Here is a 24,571-nt window from a genome sequence, read left to right as displayed (position 1 = left end):
CCTGTGTGTTAATGCTCTGCAATGCACCCTCCTGGCATAGACCCATCAGTGCAGCCTGCATCCATGGTGATGAGGCAGAAGCTTTGCTGGCTTGGACTTTGTGGTGTGGCAGTGCCATGGCTTGCTAGCCAGCCTGCCTGCCGACCATTCATGTAGTGAGGGGCTGCAGGCAGGCCTGCTTTTCGTCCCACCCGGCTCCCACACAGCTAGCTTTATACCCGAAATAACAACACACAAACTGTATTCATTTAAACACTGCCTGGCCCATTAGTTTCAGCTTCTTATTAGCTAATTCTCACATTTTGCTTTATCCCATATTTAGTAATGTATGTAGCACCACGAGGGGTGGCTTACCGGAAGATTCTAGCCTGCATCCATCTCGGAGAAGAGAGTCATGGCGACTGACTAACTTCCCAACATTCTGTTCTGTCTACTCCACCCATCTAAATCCTGACCTATCAAAAAGCCAAGGCAGTTTCTTTATTAACCAATAAGAGTCCTCCATCACATTCAGGCCGTTCCTGGCTTACTATTTTAAATAACGCCAAGAAGCCTTGTGCCTGTCTTTGCTTTTGAGAGTCTGTCGCCATCATTCCTGGAACGGGAGCAGGGGTAGATCTCCACAGGTGGCTCACGGGTCACGTGGTGCCTTTTGCACCTGATACACGACATCAGAGAGTTTAACATTCATAGAAATTGAGGGTGGGTGCTCGGGTCAGCCTCTGTGCTGGATTCCTGCTCCTAGTTCTGTGACTTGACCTCAGTGGCCATAGGGCCACCTCTTCACTCATGTTCTGGTGTACAGCATAGTGGCCATGGCCCTCCTGGGGAGATGGGGGATTTCAGTGAGAGAGCGGAGAGCGTCAGAGCTAGTTCAGGTTCATGGGGAGGACTTGCTGACATTGCAGCCACTTCTGTGGTGGTGATAGGAGAGATTTCAGTTGCTTCTAATTGTGGCCCACTGGAAGAGCTTTGTGAAGACAGAAGCTGATCAATGCGGCCCATGCTTCAATTTTATAGACAAGGGAACAGGCTGAGAACTTGACCATGGTTGTGCAGCTGGACAGTGACCCTACCATTCCACCTGCTGTGCTTCAGAGGAAAAGAAGAAGCCACTTTTAACTATGCAGCTCTCTGCTCTTCCTCTCTGTCGCCCCTTGCAACCTCTCTCCAGTTTCACTGGTCTGGCCCTCACCATGGGCCCATGGGCTTTTTTAGAAGGTAGATCTGACCACAAAGCTTTCCTGCCTCAAAGATGTTGAGAACTGGGGTGAAAATCAGATGACCAAGAGGGGCATAAGAGTTGTTCCCAGAGGCTGAATAAATGACAGCCTAGAAGGACACCCCACTTTTTTAGGGACTGTCTGCTTGGAGATTGTCCAAGTCCCTCCAGGCTGTATGACTGGACTGACCTTCATCCTCAGGAGATGGCCCCCGTTCTGGCCAGGGCTGTTGTCTGCAGGTTGTTGCCCTGCCATCTGCCGAAGAGTGGCCAGGAAAAACCAGGTGACTGGGTTGACCACCAGGGGTCACACTCCTGAAGGGACAGTGTTGAAGCTCTGCTGGCGTAGCTTGGCCACCGGTGGGTCCATCCAGTCTCCTGACCTGTGTCTGTACCCACTGCAGCTGAAGCGCTCTCGGGAGACAGAGGTGCAGCTGAAGCCGCTGGTGGAGAAGAACAAGAGAATGAACAAGAAGAACGAGGACCTGCTGCACAGCATCCAGAGGATGGAGGAGAAACTTAAGAGCCTTACGAGGGAGAATGTGGAGATGGTGAGGCCCAGCACGGACCCCTTCGGCTTCCCGCCCCCGTCAATGGCGTCCCGCCCCCTGTCAATGGCTTCCCGCCCCCGTCAATGGTTTCCGGCCCTGTCCAGACTCTGTGGTCCATGATCTCCACCCACCCCCCACACAGGAAACCTCAGCAGTGGGATCAATCCCCAGCTGGCCTTGTAGAATCGATAGGGCAGGCTTATCCACTGGATGGATGACAGTCTGTGACTGTCTCATGCTTCATGGATTCCTCTGGGAGCAGTTACTGCTGTTGGGGCTGTATATGGAAACAGGGTTCGGGTTTTCCTCCATCAGGGGTGACTGGTGTCTGTTGTCTGGGTGGTTGTAAGATGCCTTCGTGTTCATTGATTAGAGTGCCCATTTCACAACTTAGAAGACTGAGGCGTAGGTGTGAGTGTGGGCAGCCTGTGGTGGAAAGTCTCCCCCGCCCCTGCTTGCCTTCTAGCTTTTAAGACTCGCTTAGGACATCCTCTGCCCCACGCCCTGCCACTCCACCCTCTCCAGTGAGCACCGTTGACCACACCTCTGGCTTGGCCTTGGCCCGCAGCTCTGTATCTCCCATCTTGGAACCAGTTGTCTGTCACCTCCACCCCCTGAGCCCCACAGAGGCCCTGTCCTTCACACTGTAGCACATCACAGCACTTTCTTTCCTTCCTGCTGCAGAAAGAAAAGCTATCTGCTCAGGCCTCACTAAAGCGACACACATCCCTGACTGACCTCAGTCTGACCAGGGATGAGCAGGAGATTGAGTTCCTGAGGCTGCAGGTGCTGGAGCAACAGCATGTCATCGATGACCTCTCCCTGGTATGTTGTCCCTCTTGGCCAGGATGGCACCACAGGAGGCAGAGTCAATACTGAGCCTCGGGATGGGAGTGGGCCCTGACAGCCCAGCCTCAGGCACTGGGCCCCCTGTGATGCTCCAGAAAAGTGTCTCAGCTCAGCTGAAATGAGATCAGTGCTACCTGGGAACAGTTTCCATGGCAACCTACTTTTCAATGGGCTCCTGGCTTGCCATGGTGAAGAGGCAGCATGGATCTGTTCTGCGGGGCCTTTGAGTTATTATTAACTTATACTTATTTTTGTGCTTAGCTGCTGCTTACCGGGAGTTTGAGCCTGCAAATCTGAACTTTGTTATCAGACCCGAGTTTGAAGGACCGGCTAAGGCTGCGGGTGGGCTTTGAGACTGACTCTTCAGGGCTGGTTCTGTGGAAAGGAGAAGGGAGTGAGCCTGCTGTAGAGAGGGGAGATGTCCTATGCAGAAGACAGCACTCAGCAGTGCAGTCAGGCATGCCCTCAGTGGACTTAGTTGGAGCTCAGACGCAGAGTGGGCTCTGCTTATTCACGAGACCTGTGTGTATATGAAGGTTCCATCCAGAGGACTTTGAAGGCTAGGAAGCCATGATCATATCCTAGAAGGATTTTATGCCTTCTTTCTGTCTTCCCCACACTTCCTTTCTTCCTTCCATTAACCGTATAGCTATCCATCTTGGCTTCATTATCCAGATAGCATAATATAGCTAGGGATGATGAGACACATTTGCTGAAGAGACAGTGAGTGAAAAGAAAAATGACAAACCAGAGCAGCACTAGGGACCCTCGTGACCAGCCTGCTGGGGTCTGATGGGTGGATGCTAAGGCTCAGGCTGAGTCCTGCTTTGTCCTGCTGGAGGCAAAAAAACCGTGCTGAGAGTGAGAGGCTCGGGATCCATCTGGGTACAGTGCCACCCCTAGCTCTGCCACTCCTACCCCACAGGAGCCCTTTCTGCAGAGGATACCCACTAAGCAATGCTGCAGGACAGCTCCTCGCCCCATCTGCACAGCAAGGAAGAAACAACTGGAGAAAATAAAGTGGTCACCTGGCCAGTTCTGGAGTTGGGAGATTCCACCCTGGCTCTGTCCAAGCTAGGTCACAGGCTCCTCAAACTGCTGTGGACCCTGCCGAGGCCAGCAGAACTAATCCGAGGCCACACAGCTTAGGCTTTGCAGCCTCTTGACCCAAAGAATAATCCATGCTTGCCTATGATGGGATGGCTCATCAGGGTGGATGTTTCCTTGGGAGATCTGTACCCAGACAAGGGCCCGAGTGAGTGTCTTGTCACCAGACTCTCAGTGAGGTGGCTAGAACGTGACCTAGCCCACACAATAGAAATGAATCCCTGAGTCTTGACTGTGTGGTGTGGTGGCGTGGGGGTCTGGCTGCAGGCGCTGATGCATGGGTGTGCTTCCCTGCAGGAAAGAGAACGCCTGCTGCGCTCCAAGAGGCATCGAGGGAAGAGCCTGAAGCCCCCCAAGGTGAGCCTGCCATCGTACCTATCAGGAGTCTTTAGGACAGGCCAGCCTTAGAGGAAGGGAGGGCCACAGGGTCACTCACAGACCCAGAGCAAAGGCTTGACTTGTGTGACCCGGCTGTGTTGGCTGTTGAAAGAAAGGCTCTTACGGCTGTCTCAAGGCTCCATACATTATGGCACAGTAATGTGACCTAGATATGGTAATTTATTCATGGAAAACTTACTAATGGAATTCTGTGTTTGGACCTTCGGTTATATATGTTCAAAATTAAAAGCATAAATACCCAGGCCTTCTGAAGGGTTTAAAGGACCCTTGGCCTTGCCTTATGCCACCCAACACCATGCTCTGGGAACTCAGCTTTGATGATTTATGCAGAACGGTGCTTCTTTTGTGAAATGTAAGTATGTTGGCTCCCAGAGGCAGCCTAGGTATCCTGGCCAGGAAGCACTGAAATGACTGGGGAGACTTAGAGATCCTCGAGGGAGGTTTCGGAGGAGGGTGTGGTTTGTGTGTCCCTCACCCTGCCCACCTGTCTGGGATGGGTTTGCTCCTTCCTGTACTGGGACCCGCTGGCTTCGTCTTCCGATAGAGAGACAGTTGTAGAGAAATACTTTCATGTAAGAAAAACCATATAAGTGTGATAGCAAATGGCCAAGGACGGGCTCCCTGGTGGGGTCTGGGTGACAGCAGGGAGTGGTAGGGACGCTGCCTCTTCTGGCCCAGAATACTGGCAGGCACAAGGTGAGCCAATGGTGCCAGGCATTCCGCTGTTTCAAGGGCAGTGTAAGTCCTCACCTCAGTGTGGTGGAACACACTTATAACCCCCGCCCTGGAGAGGTGGAAGTGGGAAGATCTAGACTTCAAAGCTAGCCTCAGCTAACTGGTGAGTTTGAGGCCAGACTGGGCTATCCTCAGTAAAAAAAAGAGGTGAGGGAGGTGTAAATCCTGACATACTATTTTCCCAGGTCTATCTGAACAAAATACTACAAAATGGGTCTCTTGGAATGAGAGAAAGTTGCTGTCTTATAATTCAAGAGGCCAGAAGTCTGGCCTTGAGGTGCTGACAAGGCCATGTTCCTTCCCTCTGGCAGCTGGAGGTCTCCCTTCCCCATTTCCTTTCAGCTCTAGTGATGGGGGAATATTCCTTGCCCTATGTCAATTCCTGCAGGTCACACTGACGTCTTCTTTAGGGAGACCAGTCATGGTGAAATCAGAACCTCCCCTGGCCTCAGTGTGCCCTCTTCTATAGTTACCTTTTCACGACCAAGATAATTCACACGCTGCACAGCCCAGCTTGTACTTCAATGTATCTTTTCAGGGGATACAATTTAGTCATAACACCTTTATATAAAATCCAAGACTTTTTAATGCAGTTGTAAATGTAAGAACTATTGTAGAGCATGTCCAATGTGCCTCTGAGCCACATCTGGCCCACAGGTCTCCTGTGGTGGCATTGAAGTCACCGTCTGAGCTCATTGGGTGCTTGGAGTCATTAGTGGCCATGCCACCATCTCATTTTCTCCCATGGCCACTCCGTCTCTTTCAGTTACAGGGGACAGATGCTGAGCAGTAGGCTGATGAGGCTGCACCTCCAGCTCACTTGAGCTCCAGGGACCGGCTTTCTCCATCAGGCTGAGCAGAGTCAGGGCCAGGTCTCTGTGTGTTCATCTCAGAAGTCCAGGAGGCTGGGCATGGTGGTGCACACTTTTAATCCCAGCACAATAGAGGCAGAGAGCTATAGTTTGAGACCAGCTTGGTCTACACAGCAAGTTTCAAGCCAGCTCAGCCAAAGACCCTTTTTAAAACAGACAGACCGACAGACAGGAAAGATAGATTAGGAAGTGGTCCAGCACAGCTAGTGCATATTCACGGCTGTGTTTACCGCATCCTAGAAAAGCTGGGAAAGAAAAAAGTGATGGAGCCACGGCCCCTCCCCAGGGCCAGTGTCTGTCCTACGCTCGGCTGGGACTTGACTGCATTCTCACTCAGCATCCTCCAGAAATGTCCATCAGCATCACGCACTGGCATCGTAAATATGAATGTTTATGCCGCACAGTCTGCTGAGTGTGTAGGCGGTAAACTTGTTCAGGGCAGTGTGGCTCAGCGTTCACAACGCCCTCGTGGTTAGGAATAATTTTGCAGTACGTGTTTCTGCCTCACGGTGACCTCACACTACAGCTTTCAGCCGGTTCCACGGACTGCTTGCTGCACATTGCCTTTGGTAGAGCTCTTTGCCCGCCATTTCCCCTTCTGGGGGACGTTTTGCTTCTGTAGATGTCACTGAAGTAAAGTCCTTTTGCACAGAAAGTCTGGATGATTCTGGCAGATCCAACTCAGCGTTTGGAAGCTGGGACTAATGGGGGAGAAAGCGCCCCCTGCTGCTGGAATGGAGATTGTGTCGGTTCGCAAATCTGTCTGTAGAGCATGGGAGCCTCCTTCCACCCTGGCACAGAAGTTGAAATAGTGATGGTGGGCGGCTGGGTGGTTCGCTGAACAAGCTTGGCACTAAAAACTCCATAATTTGAGTTTCCCCAGAAATTCGTTGCTGAGGTCTGACTATTTCAAGCCTACATAGGCTGTGAAGCCTTGACCCCAAACTCTAATTTTGAAATTTAAAATGTTTTCAGTATCAACTCCAAACATTTAGACTCTGGATTCTGGATTAAGGATACTTAATTGATAAAGTCTGAAAATTTCCGCCAGTCAGAAAGGCTCAGACTTGTGCCCCCAAGCGTCTCAGTTAGTAGTGCTGGCCTGACCTGTGCTGGAAAGCTGGGAAATCAGAGAATCGGAATCTCCCGCTGGTCCCCAAATCTGCTGATCGAGAGAGAAGTTCACAGCGCACTGGCAGTGAGTCACCTGTGTGTAGCAGGCACAGTGGGTTGTGTCCCCTGTCCTGTCCAGCACAGAGCAGGTGTCTCCAGAGTGGCTGACTGACTAAGGGCACTGCCTTTCCTGAGAAAATACATTTGTAGGACATGGCCTACCTCAGAGAAGCAGGAGTGTGAGGGTACATCAGTGAGAACGCTGAAAGGTTGGGTTTGGGAAACCTGTGTGGATCTTCTTTTTCTCTTCTCTTCTCCCCTCTCCTTCCCCCTCCTTCCCCTCCCCTCCCCTGCCCCTGTCTGGTGCACGGGCTTTTTTTAAAGAAAGGGTCTTTTATCGCCCAGGTTGACCTTGACCTCTTGATATAGCTGAGGATCCTCCTGCCCCTACCTCCTGCGTGCTGGTTACAGGTTTGCTCCACCAAGCCCAGTTTTATGCAGTGCTGGGGACTGAACCCAGGCCACTGTGCATGCTAGGACACTTTAGCAACCCATCTGCATCCTCAGGCCATGGTAGGTGTTTTCTCGTTCACTGTTTCCTGGGCCTCCAGCATCTCTTTGTCTCTAGATTCAGCGGAGGCTGCTTGCGCGCCAGGTTCCCGCTTTTCATCTCAGACAATGCAGGCCAGGTGGTAAGGTGGTGGGGTCACTGGTCCTGGGCGTGATTTTTACGCTGCCACCTCCCAGGCTGCCCTTCTGGCCTGGTGCATCCCTGTCGCCTCCCACAGGCTGAAGCACTGGCGGTTTCTTTGTCCCTGTAGGCGGCTCCCTTTTACTCTGTACATTGTGTATCCAGGCTCCTTTGCCGGGTTTTCCGGCTTCACAGACCATTTGAATGAATTCACTGAATGTTATTTAATTTTCCGGAAGACTCACAGTTCCTTCCCTGCTCTTGACCCCTGACACCCATACCCTAGGGAATCCCCATGGACTCTGATTTGACCCCTGCATTAGTTACCCTGGTTACCATGGAAACCAGGTATCTGCCAGAAACAAGGGAGGAAGGCCTTGTGTGGGCTCACGGCCTCTGAAGGCACTGTCAGTCATGCTGATTCTGTCCGTTCTGGGTCACTGGTGATCCAGAGCATCACAGCTAGTTGAAGGAGCATGTGGTACAAGCTGCTCACACACTGGACCGGAAACAGAGAAAAGACATACAGGAAGGGGCCAGGGCAGCTACAGTTCCAAGAGACACCCCTTAGTGACCCATTTCCTCCAGCCACTCCCCACCTCCAAGTTATTACCTTCTCCTGACCTCAAAGCCTGGGACCGCTGGTGGCTGTAGTCTGCTAGTCTCTGGAGCTGTTCTTGGCTGATCTCCTGGGTGTTCCTCAGTCCGTTCGGGTGGACAGTAAGATTGTCTATCACACCCTAGGAAGAAGAGCCCCTCTACAGCACGGCACACCCTCATGGGCAGGTGATAGACACAGGGCAGAGTCCCAGTGGTGGCCTCCATATTTGAATGACCTCCACAGTCCTAAGGGCGGTGTTAGCAGCATCCTGGTCTACCCAGGATCCCCTTCTCCCGTGGGATTCCCTCTGGAGCAACACTGTACCAATTCTCTGTGCCTTCTGCTAACTTGGTGCAGGCTAACGTTAGTCCCTGGCGGGAGATGCAGGGCAGGGTGGGGAGGACCCTTGGTGGTTCACTGTCTTGAAGTCTAGGTGCCTTTCTCTGCATGGGTCCAGCAGCAGGGAGGCCTCAGAGAAGTAGAGGCACATGAGGGCACAGAGGCAGAGGCCATGTAAGCGCTAAGGCAAATAAGCCCTGAGTGACACACTTCAGAGACAACAGTGGGCTGAGTGTGCCCAGGACACCCATGGGTGGTGGTGGTTAGCTGGAAGATGTCCCAGGCAGGTGAGGGAGGAGGCACCCAGTTCTTTGTGACTTTGGCACAAAGCAGCAGGCTCTAGTCATGGTACCGTTGCCACTACTGTGCCCGGGGACTTGACAGTTATCCAGGGACGCGAAACTGTTGACAACAGTTATGGGCATAATGGAGGCTGGGTCCTAGGAGGGAAGTTCCCAGAGGACATGCTGGTTTAGAAGCTGTGCTCTATGATGAATACCTGGGGCTGGCCTGGAAACTGGCTCTTCTCCGTTGATAGCTCTGTCACCAGCGCCTGGGAGCCGATCCAAGGTAGCATCGCTGTTACCAAGGGGACACCCTTGGGGCATCCCTGACCTCCAGGTTCTGCCGCTGACAGTATTCAGGAAGCTGTGAGGAGTGCCTTTTCCTGGGGTTAGAGAGGAGCTGGGGATGGCCTGTCCAGCCAGCACAGGCTAGCAGTGCCTGCACCATCCCCAACATGGAGTATATCCTATTTGTGCTTTATTTCTCCTTCTTCCTCTGCCTCTGTGCCCTCGTGTGCCTCTACTTCTCTGGCTGCCAGGAGATGACCTATAGGCATGAAGGTATGCATCGCCGGGGTGGGGAGGGTCTTGGCAGCTCCTGGCTGCCATTGGTAGGTCCTGTATCTCTCAGGTGAATCTGACTGGATGCTGGGAAGGTAAAGAAAGGAGTTGATGAGATGCTGGGTCTAGTGGAGTAGAGAGAGAGAGAGAGAGAGAGAGAGAGAGAGAGAGAGAGAGAGAGAGAGAGAGAGAGAGAGAGAACTTCCTTCTATCTGCCAAGCATGAGCTTGTGTGTGTGTGTAGAGAAGAAGCATTTGATCTGCAGGCATTTTGGTGAAAATAACATTACACACACACACACACACACACACACACACCTCTCACGGTAGTTCATTGAGGATGGCCTCCAACTTAACCATGTATCTGAGAATGACCTTGAATTTCTGAGCCTCCAGTCTCTACCTCCATCACATGCAATGTGTCCAGTGACTCACAGCTGCTAGCCCCCAACAACTATGCACCCCCCCTCACCGTGCTGGATAATCACTCTACCAACCAAAGGACACCCCCAGCCCCCAAACTGCGTTCTAAACTTTGGATTGGTTTATAGAAATGCCGTCGGCTAGACTGACCTGCGTTGTGAGAAGGGTGAACTAGAGGGGCAAGCCCCTCACAGCCAGTGCACTTGGCATCTGTGAATTGTGGGAACTCTCCAAGAGTTGCAGGGGGCACACACCCAGGGAGCTTAGAATTGAGGAGCACAGGCCACTTGGCAGCATGCAGGAAGCAACGTTTCCTGGTGGCTCTCCCCCAGCCCTGGAAGCAGGGTGTGGGCCAAGGAAACAGCCAGGAGCAAGTTTGCGATTCAAGGAGACAGCCACTCTGTTTACTTTAAACACCAAGCTGACTTTTCTGTTTTGTGTTGTGTGGCTGAAGCTGTACCAGGTAGGGTGGCTGTACCGGGTTCTCTGTCATCTCATCGCTTAGACAAAGGAGCTCTTCCAGGCCTGGGACAGCCTGTGGGCACACCTCTGTAATCTCACCTTGTGGGAGGTGGAGGCAGGAGGATGAAGTTCAAGGCCAGCCTGCATGACTGTGAGACATTATTTAAAAAAGGAAAATAAGGCAACAAGGAGCTTGTAAAGGAGACAAACTGACCCACCTACATGTCCCGACACACCCACGTGTCATGTCCTGACCCATCCACGTGTCCTGACCCACCCACATGTCCTGACCCACCCACGTGCCCTGAGAGCCTCACAGGCACGGGAACCCAGCTGGCTCGGGGCTGCTGGGGAAATGCACGACTGTACATAGTTATGGATTCATTTCCAATGCGCAGGATTTCACTGAGACTATTGGTTTGTGCCGGCTTCCACCCTGTAAGTTACTCCCAGCTTCCCTTGGTGCAGCATGGCTGTCTGTGGGCTAGTCTGCTGTGAGGCTCCATCTGGACCCAACCCTGGGCTGCTGAGTTGGGAACATCAGCAGTCAAAACCTTGTGATTAGGCTCTGTCATTGATACTAAATTAGCAGTCTTCCTGGCCTTCTGAAGCAGGTTAGCCTAGGTAATGGAGCAGGATTGTTAGCCCCAGACACTTCCAAAATGCTAACAAACGCTGTGTCCTGATCTTGGGAAGTATGTTGTTTTAGAATCTTCCTGGGGCCCACTTGGTAGGGGGAGGAGCAGAGACCTCACTCCATCAGGTCACCAGTTAGCACAGCCAGCTCACAGATCTATCCCCAGAGGTCAGGCAATTAGCAGTGTTTATGAAAAATAGGATTGGCCAGGCAGCAGCTCAAGGCAGCAGGGGTGGGTGTGGAGCTTGAGGCGGAGGTGAGCTGTGGGTGTAGACCCCATTGCACCCTAGAGTTTCTAATACCTGTGGGCCTGGGGCTTCCTTTCTGAGGGCAGGGGAGGATTCTGGAGGCCACTTGGACTAGATGAAACCTAGCCTGGTTTCACTGCCCTACCTTCCAGCTCACCTGGGCATGAAGGCAGGGGATACCCAGTAGATTCTGGCCGTGTGAACCTTCAAAGAGGTTCACACACAAACCCCAAATCACTTGAAAAACATTCTGGTGGAGATAGATGGTTGGTGCCTTGTAAAAGCCTCTGTAGAAACCTCAACTCTGTGAGGTGGCCGAGAAATCCCTCTCTGCCCCTTCTCTGCAACGTGAAAGGGACTTCCTCATGGTGCTGTCACTAGTGACCCAAACCTTCATGTTATCTATCTGCACACGCATGACTGTAAACGCACACTGGCGTCAACCTACAGAGCAGGAGATGCCCTTTGGGTGTGAGGTGCACCGTTCCTCCTCTGTGGGTGGGGGCGGGAGGTGTGAAACTCGAGGAGTTTCTGGGAGCCCAGAGCTGATCACTGCAATGAGGCTGCCGTCCTCTCACGGGCATAGGAAGCCCTCTGTGAAGGCGAGGAAGTCTCTCAAACAGGGCTGTTTAGGAAGAGAATGAAGAGCAGTGTACCTAGAGCCAGGAGCAGGGATGCCTGTGGAGGTTGATGGTTCATGGAGGTAGCCTTCTGGGGCTAGCACTCCCCTGATTGCTACCCCACCTGGTTTTAATCATGCATCTCTAGGCTCAACCTTGTCTGGCTCACAGAAGCTGTTCAGCCAGCAATTACTGAATGAATGAGTGAATGAATGAGTGAGTAAATGAATGAGTGAATGAATGAGTGAGTGAACAAATGAGTAAAGCCCCACGTCCTGTACAGTTTGGAGTGAGAGAGGTGTGGCCAGAGCCTCAGGTCGTTGGCACATAGGACATTCAAACTGTGGAGTCTGAGGTTATGAGTTCGGGGCTCTTACACTATTCTTTCTGATTGTGTCAATGTTCTGAGTGTGCTGTCCTCAAAAGGTAAGAAAAGTTGCCTCTTAGGCAGGCCTGGGAAGGACGTGGGCCATGCAGCTGCTTCTCCAGCTCACCTGGGTTCTTTGTTCAGCTCTCCCGATCACGTGCCCCTTTCCTGGCATCCCATGTCGCAGCTCCCTTTGGAGCCAGACATCCCACTCAGCTCTTAGACTGCTCCTGGTGCTGGCACCACAGAGTGGGTGGGGTCCTCTTTTGTGCCGGAAGGGTGGCAGCTCATCTCTTCCCGGGAGAGACCTAGGGTTCAGAGAACCCTGTGTTTAAGGCCAACCCAGGAGCTTCATAGCCCTCTCTACCTGTGGCACCTCCTACCACCTTGCCATTGCTACACTAGCCACATCTTCAGCTGCCCTAGCAGCTCGTTCTGTCCTCTGCCAGTTGTAGATGGGCTCTGAGTCCCCTCTGCCCTGGGCTGGCATGGATAGGCAGCTGTTCTCTCCTGCTCCTGACGTCACGCTTGCGGTCTCTTACAGAAGCATGTTGTGGAGACATTTTTTGGATTTGATGAGGAGTCCGTGGACTCAGAAACGCTGTCCGAGACGTCCTACAACACTGACAGGACGGACCGAACCCCAGCCACACCTGAGGAGGACTTAGATGAGGTAAGCAAACCGTTGTATGCTGGGGACCTCCCATCTTCGTGTTGGCCAGGGCTGCTTCCTCTCTGGGGTCAGTCCTGCTGTGCCTTATCAGAGCCCCAGAGCAGGGAAAGCTGGTCTTTGTTGTCTTGAGGGGAATCAATGAGCACCTTCCCCAGAGTGGATCTCCCTTGAGACTTCAGACCGCTAAGGACACACCCAGATACTGACCCTGTGCTCAGCATTGCAGATAAAACTACATGTGGCTTATTTCTCACTGCTGCCCCCACATAGGTGACAGTAGTGGTCACACTGGGTGACTTTCATAAATTCTAGGTGTTATTTAGTACAGACTTTCCCCTGGTGCCGCAGCCCACAGCAGGCTCCTCCGCCTGTCCTCCCTCTACCTCTCAGTGGCTGTCTCCTGAGCCCTGGTGTAAAAGGTATGCACTGGCTTCAGGATGATGCCATCTGGTTGTGGCAAGTGCTGATGGAGCTTTCTGGTGTCACATGTGCCCTGCTGGGAAGGCTCCCTGCACTTCCAGGATGAGTCTAGGCATTATATCCTGTATCTCCTTGCCCTAGCTCTTTGGGCATCTGCCTTTTACAGACCCATGGTTGGGTCCATTTAAACTCCTGTTGGCCGTTTCCTTGGAGTTCCCTCTTGAATGATATCAGGACCCTCAGGAAGATGCGCCTTCACCCCAGTCATCCCACTGGCCTCAAATGGCTGGAGGGGCCTACCCATGCTGGACACACCATGAGTGTCAGGTCCTGTCTGAGTGTCTAGCCCACAGTGACTTGCTACATCAGTCCCCCAGCCCCATCCTCTCACAACCGCATGCAGGTGTCTGTCTCCAGAACAGAGACTCTCAGAAAAGACTTGTGGCCAGAGGGGCTTCCTTCTCAGTGTGAACCTTTGCTTTGGAGTCAGCCTGGCTCCCAGGAGGCCCTGCAAGTGTTTGGGGCCAAGGGCTAAAGGTAGAGAAGACCTTTTCTCCCAGTAGCCTTCACTCCGGGTCCTGATTCCTTCCTGGCATGACCAGCTCACTGGGCATTTGTAGACACCGGGGAGAGATGTGAGCACTTGCTGCTATCTTGACTCTGTCTCCTGAAGTCACCTAAGTCATGAGTTGACTGTTTTTTGTTGTTTTTGTTTGGTTAAGACCACAACCAGAGAAGAGGCTGACCTGAGGTTCTGCCAACTGACCAGGGAGTACCAGGCCCTGCAGAGGGCTTACGCCCTGCTTCAGGAGCAAGTGGGGGGGACGCTGGATGCTGAGAGGGAGGCCCGGGTAAGTGTGTCCCTTTGTTGATGGAAGGGCATGGAGACTGGGAACAGGAGGGAACCTGGGATCCCATAGCCCTCACTCCTCAGCAGGCATCTGTTAGCCAGAGAGAACACTTACAGCATTGAAGGGTTGGGGGCAGACAGAGGACTAAACAGTGAGGGGCTTGCTGCTAAGTCTGCAGCTCTCAACTCAAGCTGCTGAGGGAACTGATTCTTTTAAGTTGTCCTCTGACCTCCACATATGCAGACACGCACAATATATTAAAATAGGATGGGGTTTTAGGGAGTGATGAAATTATAGACTCAGCCAGCCTTTCAGGCTTCAGTCCTTTCTATCTTTCATCAGATCCAAGGTCCCTCTTCCCCTCCAGTGTCCCCAAGGAACACTTTCAGGGGTTCTTGGGGTACCCTAGATACAGGCACTGCAGGTGACCTCAGTTCAGGCTATATATCCATGGTGCTGAGCTGAATTTTTCTGGAAACTTTCTCCCACTGACCCTTCTCCCACCTTGGTGTCACACAAGACGTCCCTCTGGGAGTACTGGAGACACCAGAGAGCACCAGCTGGGGCCAGTGCTGTCCCTTGCTCCCCATGAGTCGGGATGAATCAGTCCCATTTCCTGAAGAAGAAAGCTGAGCCTCAGGGAGGCAGCGACATGAATAAAGATGCCCAGATGGTGCCCAACAGGACTGGGAGCTGGGACCATGCCACTGTGGCTCGGAATGCTCTGGAAACAGACTTGGAGCCCCACACAGGGAGGGCTTGGGTAGCTGAATGCATATATAATAGTATGACTTGCAGGTCTCAGGAAGACGGCAGGTGTAGGCAGGAGGCACCGTCTCCAGAAAGAGCTTGGCACTCAGGACTTGAGGTGGTAGCAGATCCAGGTGGGGGATGGGAGCATCCAGGAATCAAGATTCCTGAGGGGATGTGGCCACTTCTGCTACAATGAAAGATCCGTCTTTTGGGGTCACAGCAGGTGAACTTCTAGGCTTTATGTGGGCTTAATTTCTTTGTCTTTTAACATCATCTACTTACCCAGTTAGTTGAGATTTTATAATACATGTTGGGCATGGTGGCATACACCTGTAACCTCAGCACTTGGAGGTTAAAACAGGAGTATTGCCATTACCCGGAGTCCAGCTGGGACTACATAGAGAGTTCTCGGCTAGCCTGGGCTATAGAGCGAGACCTTGTTTCAAATTTTAAAAAGAAAAGGATAGAAAAAGAAGTAGATTCCTGATTTTCCAGATGACCTTGAACTTCTGATACACCTCCGAGGGCCTGTACTGTAAGGCTCTGACAACACACCTAGCTTGGATTCTGCAAAGCAGGTCACAGCTGGATGCCTGCTGAAAGAGAAAACTGACCTTGTCAGAGCTAGCCTTGGGACCCTGAGGCATCCAGTTCTGTCTGGCTTATTCTGGAAGAGCACCACTCCTTCTCCAAACTGTCCTTGATTGTGTGATACTGGGGGAGTTAGAGCCATTGCCTCCCATGACCCCTTAGCTCTCACGTTGATGATGCAGCTGTAGATGGACTTCAGAGCCCTCAAGTAGGCAGATGTGAGCATGTGTGCAACAGGACCCTCCTGCCCAAAACTCTCCAGTAGGCAGGTGTGAACGTGTGTGCAACAGGACCCTCCCACCCTAAACTCCCATGGTGTCCAGGTGTTGTCTGGTCAGCAGCCTGACCCATTACCTCTGTGTCACCTCTGCAAGTGACTTGCTCACTTCCCGGTCTTTTTCCTTCTAGACTCGGGAGCAGCTTCAGGCTGACCTGCTGAGGTGCCAGGCCAAAATCGAGGACTTGGAGAAGCTGCTGGTTGAGAAGGGACAGGTAAGCAGGAACATGGGCTCTGTGCCCCTCCTGAGTCTGTCCCCATGGTGTCCCTGGGGTCCGATGATATTTTTGGCACTCCGAGGGGAGGAGAGAATGTGTTGCCACAGTCATAGTGTGCCCCTCTGTCTTGCCTGGTTTTTCTTTGTTTGCCAAATGCATAGAAACAGAAGGTGACTCCCAGAGCTGAGACGTGGCTAGGAACCCGAAGAAAAGCTGCTGTTTCTGACAAGATTTTAATTTCCTGTATATAATTGAAGTGCTAAGGACCACTTGGCAGGGCCCATAGCAACAGGCTCTGGCTGTGACTGTGCCATGGGAGAGTCTGGATTGGTCACCTTCGTGGACACCCTCTCGGATTAGATTAGGCAAGGCCTAGCGATGGTAGGACAGAGAGGCAGCCAATAGGCCTTTCTTGTTGCTGCCTGTTGTAGGCAGAGGCTCATCTACTTTCCCTAGGGACCCAGAGTTAGCGGCACCATCTTGGAACAACTCTGCTTAGAACTTCTTTCCTGTCAGCAAGTTGGGTGACTGCCACTGCCTCAGCATAGTTCACTGGCCCAACCCAGTCACATGGCCCCACTGGCTTGTGAAATGCTGAAGCAAGTGTGCAGGCAAGTGTGCAGGCAAGTGTGCAGGCAAGTGTGCAGGCATGGGCGTCTGTAGGGTCAGGGGCAAAGGGGGTATGAAGAAGTCTAAGGTGAGAGTCCAGAGTTGAGGGGGACTCACTGAGAATGGGGGAGACTAGTGAGAAGGGAAAGGATTGGGAGAAGTTCTGAGGTCGGGGACAGTGTTGGCTTAGTGCCAGCTCTGACCAACCTAACCCCAGTGGGGAGGTGATGGGGACGGCTGAGGACAACAAGCGAGGTAGAAATAGGGGCAGAATGCCAGCGAGCTGAGTCCGGGTATGCTCCCCAGGAGCTACTGCAAAGCCCTCAGGAAAGTACCAAGTGAGAAGAGTGGGGGCACTCGACCCCCAGCTGTGGCTGCTGCTCCCTGGAGGCAGGGGGGGCACAGAGCACACAGCCTTGAGTCAAGCAATGGCTCCACCTCTTACCCCTGTGGCTGAGACACATTACCTAGCCTCTGAGCCTCAGTTCCCTTGCCTACAGAGTGAGAAGGTGGCAGGCTCAGGAGTGGGCTAGTAGAGAGCAGGGAGAGATGATGAGGCTTTTCCAAGCTCCCATTCTAACTTCCCACAGTCTCAGTTTCCCTCTTCTAGGCTGAGTTCATGTATTTGTAACTTGCCTGATCATAGGCTGTGACTGATGTTGCCTCGTTCGTTCGTGTGTGAGTGTGTGAGTGTGTGTGTGTGTGTGTGTGTGTGTGTGTGTGTGTGTGTAAAAGGAAAGGACCAGTGCTTACCAGAACCCTCGCCCGTGGGACCAAGCTCTGCTAACTTATCAGTTAGCTGTTGGTGTGTCACACACGGCCCCAAGACTAACTTGATTAAAATAGCATGTTTGATTTGCTCTGAGATCTGTGATTAGTGCCCCGGACTGGGCTCTGCAAATGATTGTTCTGTTCTTCTCTCCTGGGCTTCAGGGGCCCGGTGGGTCAAGTAGGAATGGGAGGCCTTACATGACCCCACTTGCCGTTTGTGGTCTGCTCACCCCTCCTCGAGGAGGTATTCTGGTTTCTTTATCTGGTAGTCTGGAGGGGAGGTTGGAGTAACAACTCCATCCCTTTGGAAGATGAGAGAAACTGCCAAGCTGTACACACCAGTATGGGGCAAAGGTTGTAGCCATCCGTATGAGCAGTGTGCCCAGAGAGGAATGTAGATGGATGTGAACATACGTGCAAGTCTGCACAGCACACACGAACATATGTGCAAATCTGTACAGCAGGGGCACAGGGTGTTAGGTAGAAGGCCCCCAGAGGTGACTCGTGTCTTTTGGATGTTCCACATCTGCTGGTCAGACCCTAGGCCAGCACTGGCTTGTGAGTATTGTGGAATTCCAGCATTGAGTGAGGCTGGCCTGGCCCCCGTGGGGTAGGGTTAGGGAGGCAGAGTAAAGGGGACACACCTTGGCCCAGTCTTAGCTCAGTGGCTGAGCAGGGTCAGAGGGAGGAGCTGGAGAAGGCCCCCTTTGCTCTTGTCCTCTTCCTCCCCCAGCCTGATGCTGAGGGAGAGGGAGAGCCGGTGCCTGTGGCTCTGGCCTAGCACTGAGGATGCCATGGTGTCGGGATAGATTCTGTGCTGTGTTCTCACACTGCATGTGCATGGAGCTCAGGGAAGCTCCAGTGGGCAGTGCAAAGTCCTGCAGGGTGCTGACTCGGCCACCATGGAGCAGTGTCCCATAATGGCCCAGGGGACCTGGCGCCTATGGGGGCCCAGAAGGACTCCTCACAGACATGCCCATTGCTTTTGCCTGGGTGTAAAGGTTTAGAGGGAAGTGAAGTGGCACGGCCTCTGTCCATGTCTGTGGTCTTTTCTATCCTGGGCGTTGGTGGCTCAGCCAAGACTGGAACCAATGAATAAATACCCTGTGTTTCCTGCAGGACTCTGCCTGGGTAGAGGAGAAGCAGGTACTCATGAGGACAAACCAGGACCTGCTGGAGAAGGTATGTCTGGGCGAGAGCCTCAGGCCTGGTGATGAGCTGCACTGCCCTGCGCTCTCAGTATACCACCAGAGTCAGAGACCCACAGCTGGGGGGTTGTCCCCACTGCAGTCAGGACCAGATACAGGGTCTGTCCTCTGGGACAGGTCTCAGAACCTTTAGGAGCCTCCAGGAACAGGAAAGGCTGCCTGTCACCCAGCATTGAACTTTTTTGCTATTGATTTGGGATCCAGAGCTGTCCTGTTCCTCGTGGGGGCTCCTGAGGCAGACAGTCCATGGCAGGCCCTCAGGTCCCTTCAGCTGGGTCAGCTTACCCTCTCACCATAGGCCTCCATGAAGCTCCAAGGGAGTCTCCCTGAATGTGCTTTGGCATTCAGATTAGCTTTTCTTTCTTGGTTGAGTTACTTTGGTTATTGTTAAAGGAGTTGCCAAGTTGTGCCACCATGATCCTGGTTCCCTTTTAGAGTGGTTTGAGCCTCCCCTTCCCCAACCCCTGCCTGTTTTCCTATCCCTGCCTCCGACACCCAGTATATTTTAGCCATATGGTCAGTAGACTCACTCTTTTCTGCATACTCCATGCCAATGGAAGAGAACCTAGGTGGGGCTCTGGGTCTTCAGCAGCCTGAAAGCCCAGACCTAAGCGAACCAGGCCCGTCTCCTTCAAAAGCAGCCTGGGTCTGGCCCAGCTCTGCCGTGTGGCCTACCCTGACCTTATCCTCCTTCAGGCATTGTGGTGTGACTGAACTTGGCTGCTTCGTGGGCCCTGTGTGTCAGGGAGACCACACAGGAAGCTCAGTGTTTGCTTGTGTCTAAGGTCGAGACCACCCGCAAGAGAGCCTTCTTTTGGTCATTAGATAGGAGGGTGGAGAATTCATATTGTCTTGGTGGCTCCTCACTGATGCTGGGCTATGGACACTATGGTTACCTCCGTGGGTGGAAACCAAGGGTCAGGGCAGATCTGACTTGCATCCCTATGGCATTGGGGCTTAGGACACTGGAAGCTCTTCCCAGGCTGGTCTGTGCTCTCGGTATGATCAGATGTGCTCCTAAGAACTTTATGGGGGAGTAGGAGACCTAAAACCCCCATGGTTCCTGCCATAGCACTGGCCACAGCTGACCCTGAGGCCTAGCTTGGAAGGGCCTGGATGGCTCTGGGAGCTGAAGCACCCACATTACACTCTGACTTCCCTCACACTGGTCTCAGGGAAGGATGTGATAGCCCCAAGTCTCCGTTCCCATCACTCATTTGTTCAGCAGAAATACAAGGAGCTTCTAGTGTCCGGTCCAGGCTTGGTGCTAAGGCGGTGAAGCCAGCCCAACTTTTCTCCCTCATCCCAGGCTCACCAGCAAATGACTTGTGGCCAGCCTTGCCTTTTCCCTGGGTGGCCAGTTCCCCATTTCTCTCAGGTCACCCACTAAAGTTGGCTCCTAGTCGAGGGATCCCTGGGGCATGGGAGCTCCCATGGAGGACGTTAATGTAAAGGTGTCTTTGCCCCAGATTTACAGGCTGGAGATGGAGGAGAACCAGCTAAAGAGCGAAATACAAGACGCCAAGGACCAGAACGAGCTGTTAGAATTCCGAGTGCTAGAGCTCGAAGTAAGAGACTCTCTCTGTTGTAAGCTCCCAAACGGAGCAGACATTCTCTTTGAGCCCAAACTGAAATTCATGTAAAGCTCCCTGCCATTTCCAAGCATGCGTGAAGGGACCTGTTACCGTTTCTCTCCTTCCTTCCTCCGTTCTTTTCTTCTTCTTCTTCTTCTTTTTAAAAATTTGTATGTTCGGGATAACTTCACTGCCTTAATGTGTCCTGGGAGGATGCTCGCGACGTCTGTGGACTTGTACCAGAGCAATCTATTTATTGCCTACCGCTTGTTTTGCACTTAATAAAATAAGTTGTTTTTGCAATATTTTGCCTTTTTTATTTGTGTTTCATTTCCATAACTACTTTCCTGCATGCACAGTCCCTGGGTGTGCCTTCCGCAGCCCCAGATGGCAGTACTGTTGCAATGGAGAACACACCTTTGATCTTGCATGCAGCAGGCCTCTCCTGAGATAGCAGGGGCTGACCCAGCCGGCTCTTGACCCCTGCTGTGTTTAATAGCAGTGCAGGCCTATTTTCTGCCTGCCAAAGCCAATGCAAGGTAAGTGGAGGCAGGCAGGAGGATGTATTTACACCGGTGTTAACCCGCTCCTTCGCTCAAACCCTCTGGCCAGTAAATACGGACCTGGGCTCTGCAGCCATTCGAACTATACAAACTCCCAGACACTGCCCTTATAGAAACCTTGTCCCTCTGGGAGCTCACAGGGCAGTGAGTAGGACTCTTGGGGGGGGGGGCACTGGGGAATCTGTTGCTCCCCGCCCCATCCTGCATCCTGTGTGTTACAGCATTGCTTGGCTCTCACAGCCCTTCATCCTCCCCTCCTGTTTCTGTTTAAAAGCCATCGGCATCTTACACATCTTTCCATTCGTGACGCGTCTCCACCAGGCTCTTGTGACAGTGCACTGCTTCTCTAGCTGACACCTTTGCATGAGTGACTCCATCCACGTGGGCGCCTCCACCCGTCTGTGGCACCTCTGGTCTTGTTTTCCCTCCTTTGTCCTGGAAGCTCTGTCTGTGGCCCGAACTGTGTCCTGTTGACAAGGATGGGCCGCGTGGCGCGTGGCTTTCGCCTTCCAGTGTCGCTGTGTCCCTCAGCTCTAGCCTTTACTCGTTCATCAGAAATCGAAAGTCCTGAGGTCACGCTTAGTACCCCACCACTGTGAGAATGCCTTCTACAAGTCCTTCGCTGTGACCCCCTTTCTTTCCCCCCCCGAGAGCCCCACAGATACCGTGGGCTTTCCCACAGCCTTCAGAACCACTGGGAAGCAGTCTCATGACTTTGTTCATATGAAATAGGGGTGGTTCCGATCCCCCTTTCTATGAAAAGCCTACCTAAGAGCACCTCTGGTGGCAGCTGTGTGGGGGACATAAGCAGCCGTAGCCTCCTTGGCTGATAGAGCAGTACAAAGTGAGGTGAGCCAGCTCGGGCCTTCCCGGAAACTCAGGGAACAGTCCCTCCCCCTCCCTCAAGCCTAGCTCATGCAGGAACAGTGTGTTGGGGCGTGCTTTCTAGGGTCACAGCAGTCTCCATTACTTCTCTTGGTTGTGTTATGAAGGGGTCCTAGGTCTGTAGGTTCTTTGTACTTAATTTCAGCTCCTCCCCCCCACGACAGCTTGATTTGAGGCAAAATCTGAGAGGGTTTTTCTGTGCTAACCGGTCATGACACATCCGCCAGTGTCAAGGGCTTAAAGCCAGCTCTGTGTAGAGAGCGTGCTGGAGACCTGGGTACCGTTCTGCCAATGTGATGCTGTAATCTCTCTAAGCAACGAGGCTCCCTCAGGCCTTTTACAAAATGCTCACATGGTAAATGCCTGATGAATGTCTCTTCTGGGACATCTAGCCGTAAATCTGAGGGGGGGGGGGCGGGGAGGCTGGAGAGTGGTCATAAATCTTGTTAGTGTGGATCAAAGAAACAAAACAAAACCAAAAGAGTCTGTGAGCTGAGTCACCCATTATGAAAAGCAAGGAAAGTCAGAAGTGGGCCCAGTTCTGCCACTTACTAACAGGGGACCTCAGACTCAGTATTCCTAAGCCTCCAGGGCTACATGCCTTATGAGGCAGCCTAGTTATTAGATGGGATAATGATGTATCCAACCTAGAATAACCCACAGTGATGGCTGGCTTCTGTTCCCCATTGAGTTTGATGCACTGTTTTGATCAAGCCCCACCTTTGTAACTGCTGGGGTTTGGATTGCAACAGGCAGATCTGTGAGGCCATATTACCTGTTTCTCCCCAGCAGTAGGCAAGAAGCAAAGTGTGCAGAGAGGCCACTGGCCCTGGAAAGGCAAGAAGATACCACACGTCCCATAGCAGAACTGTGTGGTCAAGATGTGTGCTGTGTAGTTGCACCTTAGCCGGCCGGAATATGTCACTTTTTGCTGATGACTTGGGAAAATGGCAAGAGGTGAATAGCACAGTCGAGTTCTGTCTTTAAACCGCGTCTTTTCCCCAGGAGAGAGAGCGGAGGTCGCCAGCCTTTAACCTCCAAATCACCACCTTCCCCGAGAACAACAGCAGCGCTCTCCAGCTGTTCTGTCACCAGGAAGGAGTAAAGGTAGCATGTTTGGGGGGTGGGTACGCCCCCAAGGACCTGCCATTCAGGGGCGGGCTGAGTACCTGGTGTGGTGGTAAAGAGGGATTGCACCATCAGGTCAGGGGCAGAGCCTTATGCCGCTGTGTTGAAAGACAAAGGGGTAACCAAGTGTCACCCTTTACTTCTGCCCAACTACAGGCAGACTACAAACCCAAACTAGCACTGGCTGTCTCTTTTTTTTTTTTTTTTTTTTGCACAGTGCCCAGCCTATAACAAGGGCTTTGTTGATGGTGACTGTGGTTAGCCACAGACATGGAGCCCTACTAGGCCTCACAGACAGAACCCTCAGATTCCCATGAGCCTAGGAAGCAGGGTTGTCCTGGAGTGAATCTCAGTAAATGAACCATAGCGAAGCCTTCCCCCACCTGCTTCAGCAGAGCCAGAGGCTGGGCCCCCACTGTAACGTCAGAGCCAAAGGAGGCGTGTGAGCCCTGACTCTAGGATAGCTGTGGGTTGTATGAGCAGTTTCCATGAGAATGAACGTTGGAAATCTTTTCCAGGGTGTGAATATCTCTGAACTTATGAAGAACTTAGATATCCTTGGCGATAACGGGGTAACTATGAGCGATCGGTTTCTGGTTCTGTGTTCTCATTTTGATTGGGGTATTCTGTGTGACCTTGTCCTGTTTTTAATTTTTCCTTGATTTAAAATATCTGAGAAGTACAATGGAAGGCTTTTGTATGGCTGTATTCCCATGTGGGTGGCTGGGTTATATTTGTCCAAGTGGGGTTCTGAAGTGAGGACAGCATTCCACTCTGTGAGTGAACAGGGGACCAACAAGCCTAAAGACAAATTGATTCACAGAAAATAGGTCCCACTACTCAAGTTAAAAGTGCCAAGGTTAAAAGGTAATCTCTTTGCCTTCCATAACGATCGTCTTTAAAGAGCAAGGCACCATGTCCCAACCACAAACCTTGGTGCCACTATGTGAACTGTCTCCACACAGAGGGGTTGGAACTGTTTGCCTCAGATGGCTGACCCATGATGTTGAGTGGGGGCTGATCATCGGGGTGCACCCCAGAGGGGCTTGGCGCTGACTTGTCTGCCCTAGACTCAAAGCCCAGTGTCAATGCCCTTGCTCGTTTTTGTGTTGTAGAATTTGAGGAATGAAGAGCAGGTTGCAGTAATCCAGGCGGGAACTGTGCTTGCCCTGTGTGAAAAGGTAGACACGGGAGTGTCCTTGTGCTCACATCTTGTCCCAGCACCCAGCACCATATCAGAAACTGTACATTGGTGTGTCGCTTTATTTCGAAGCATGTGTGTGGGTCAGTCTGCGTCTGCATGTACATATGCATGCCTTTGCGTGTTCAAGATGAAGGACCACACATGCTCACTGCAGAAAAGCCTTGAAACCCAGGAAGAAGTGCCCCTGTCCCAGGAAACAAGCTATGACGTTTGCTTTATTTCCTCCTGGTTTCTCCAATGACCATTCTTTTCTTTTCTTTTTTTTTTTTTTTTGGCTTAGTTAACATGCTGTATTTCTCTCCTGCTTTCTAAGCCATTTAGAGTGGCTCACAAATATGTATTCGGATGGCACTGTCATTCCTTCACGGTTACCCACAGAGAACCTCCTCACCCCTTAGTGATTCAGTGTCCAGGAAGTGCCTATCCCTTCCTGTTTACCAGTGTGCCCTGGAGGGACACCCTCACAATACATGTCTATAGGCATTGGAGAACCCATCTATAGTACATTCTGAAATAGGAATTCTGGCTAGATAGTAAGACCACTTGTCAGGGGTTTTGTAGGGTCAAATTGGTTTCTAGAGCCATAACCTGAAGCTTTGGCACATGGTTGATTTCCACACTCAACATGGCTGTTATTAGGAACAAAACCATAGGAAGTTGGTAGTTACCACTGTATGGTGTTTAAAGGTTCCAGTGTGCCTTATGCGTTTTCTTCTTTGTCTGTCCATCCATCCGTCCATCCATCCGTCCATCCATCCGTCCATCC

General features: G+C 52.1%; 1 protein-coding gene across 1 annotated transcript in view; it reads left to right on the top strand.

The window, feature by feature from the left end:
- Positions 1-24,571, top strand: part of Jakmip1 (janus kinase and microtubule interacting protein 1) — a 61,547-nt gene that overhangs the window by 20,500 nt on the left and 16,476 nt on the right. The window contains exons 5-14 of the mRNA XM_042055067.1: positions 1,627-1,773; positions 2,458-2,598; positions 4,027-4,086; positions 12,625-12,753; positions 13,896-14,024; positions 15,777-15,860; positions 18,363-18,425; positions 19,921-20,019; positions 22,479-22,580; positions 23,120-23,173. Of these exons, the coding sequence (XP_041911001.1) occupies positions 1,627-1,773; positions 2,458-2,598; positions 4,027-4,086; positions 12,625-12,753; positions 13,896-14,024; positions 15,777-15,860; positions 18,363-18,425; positions 19,921-20,019; positions 22,479-22,580; positions 23,120-23,173 (1,008 nt within the window). The remainder of the gene's footprint in view (positions 1-1,626; positions 1,774-2,457; positions 2,599-4,026; positions 4,087-12,624; positions 12,754-13,895; positions 14,025-15,776; positions 15,861-18,362; positions 18,426-19,920; positions 20,020-22,478; positions 22,581-23,119; positions 23,174-24,571) is intronic.

The sequence above is a fragment of the Arvicola amphibius genome, chromosome 1, assembly GCF_903992535.2.
Source record: "Arvicola amphibius chromosome 1, mArvAmp1.2, whole genome shotgun sequence".
In the NCBI taxonomy this organism is placed as follows: domain Eukaryota; kingdom Metazoa; phylum Chordata; class Mammalia; order Rodentia; family Cricetidae; genus Arvicola; species Arvicola amphibius.
Note: the sequence above shows the minus strand (reverse complement) of the source record. Positions and strands in the feature narration are given on the sequence as shown.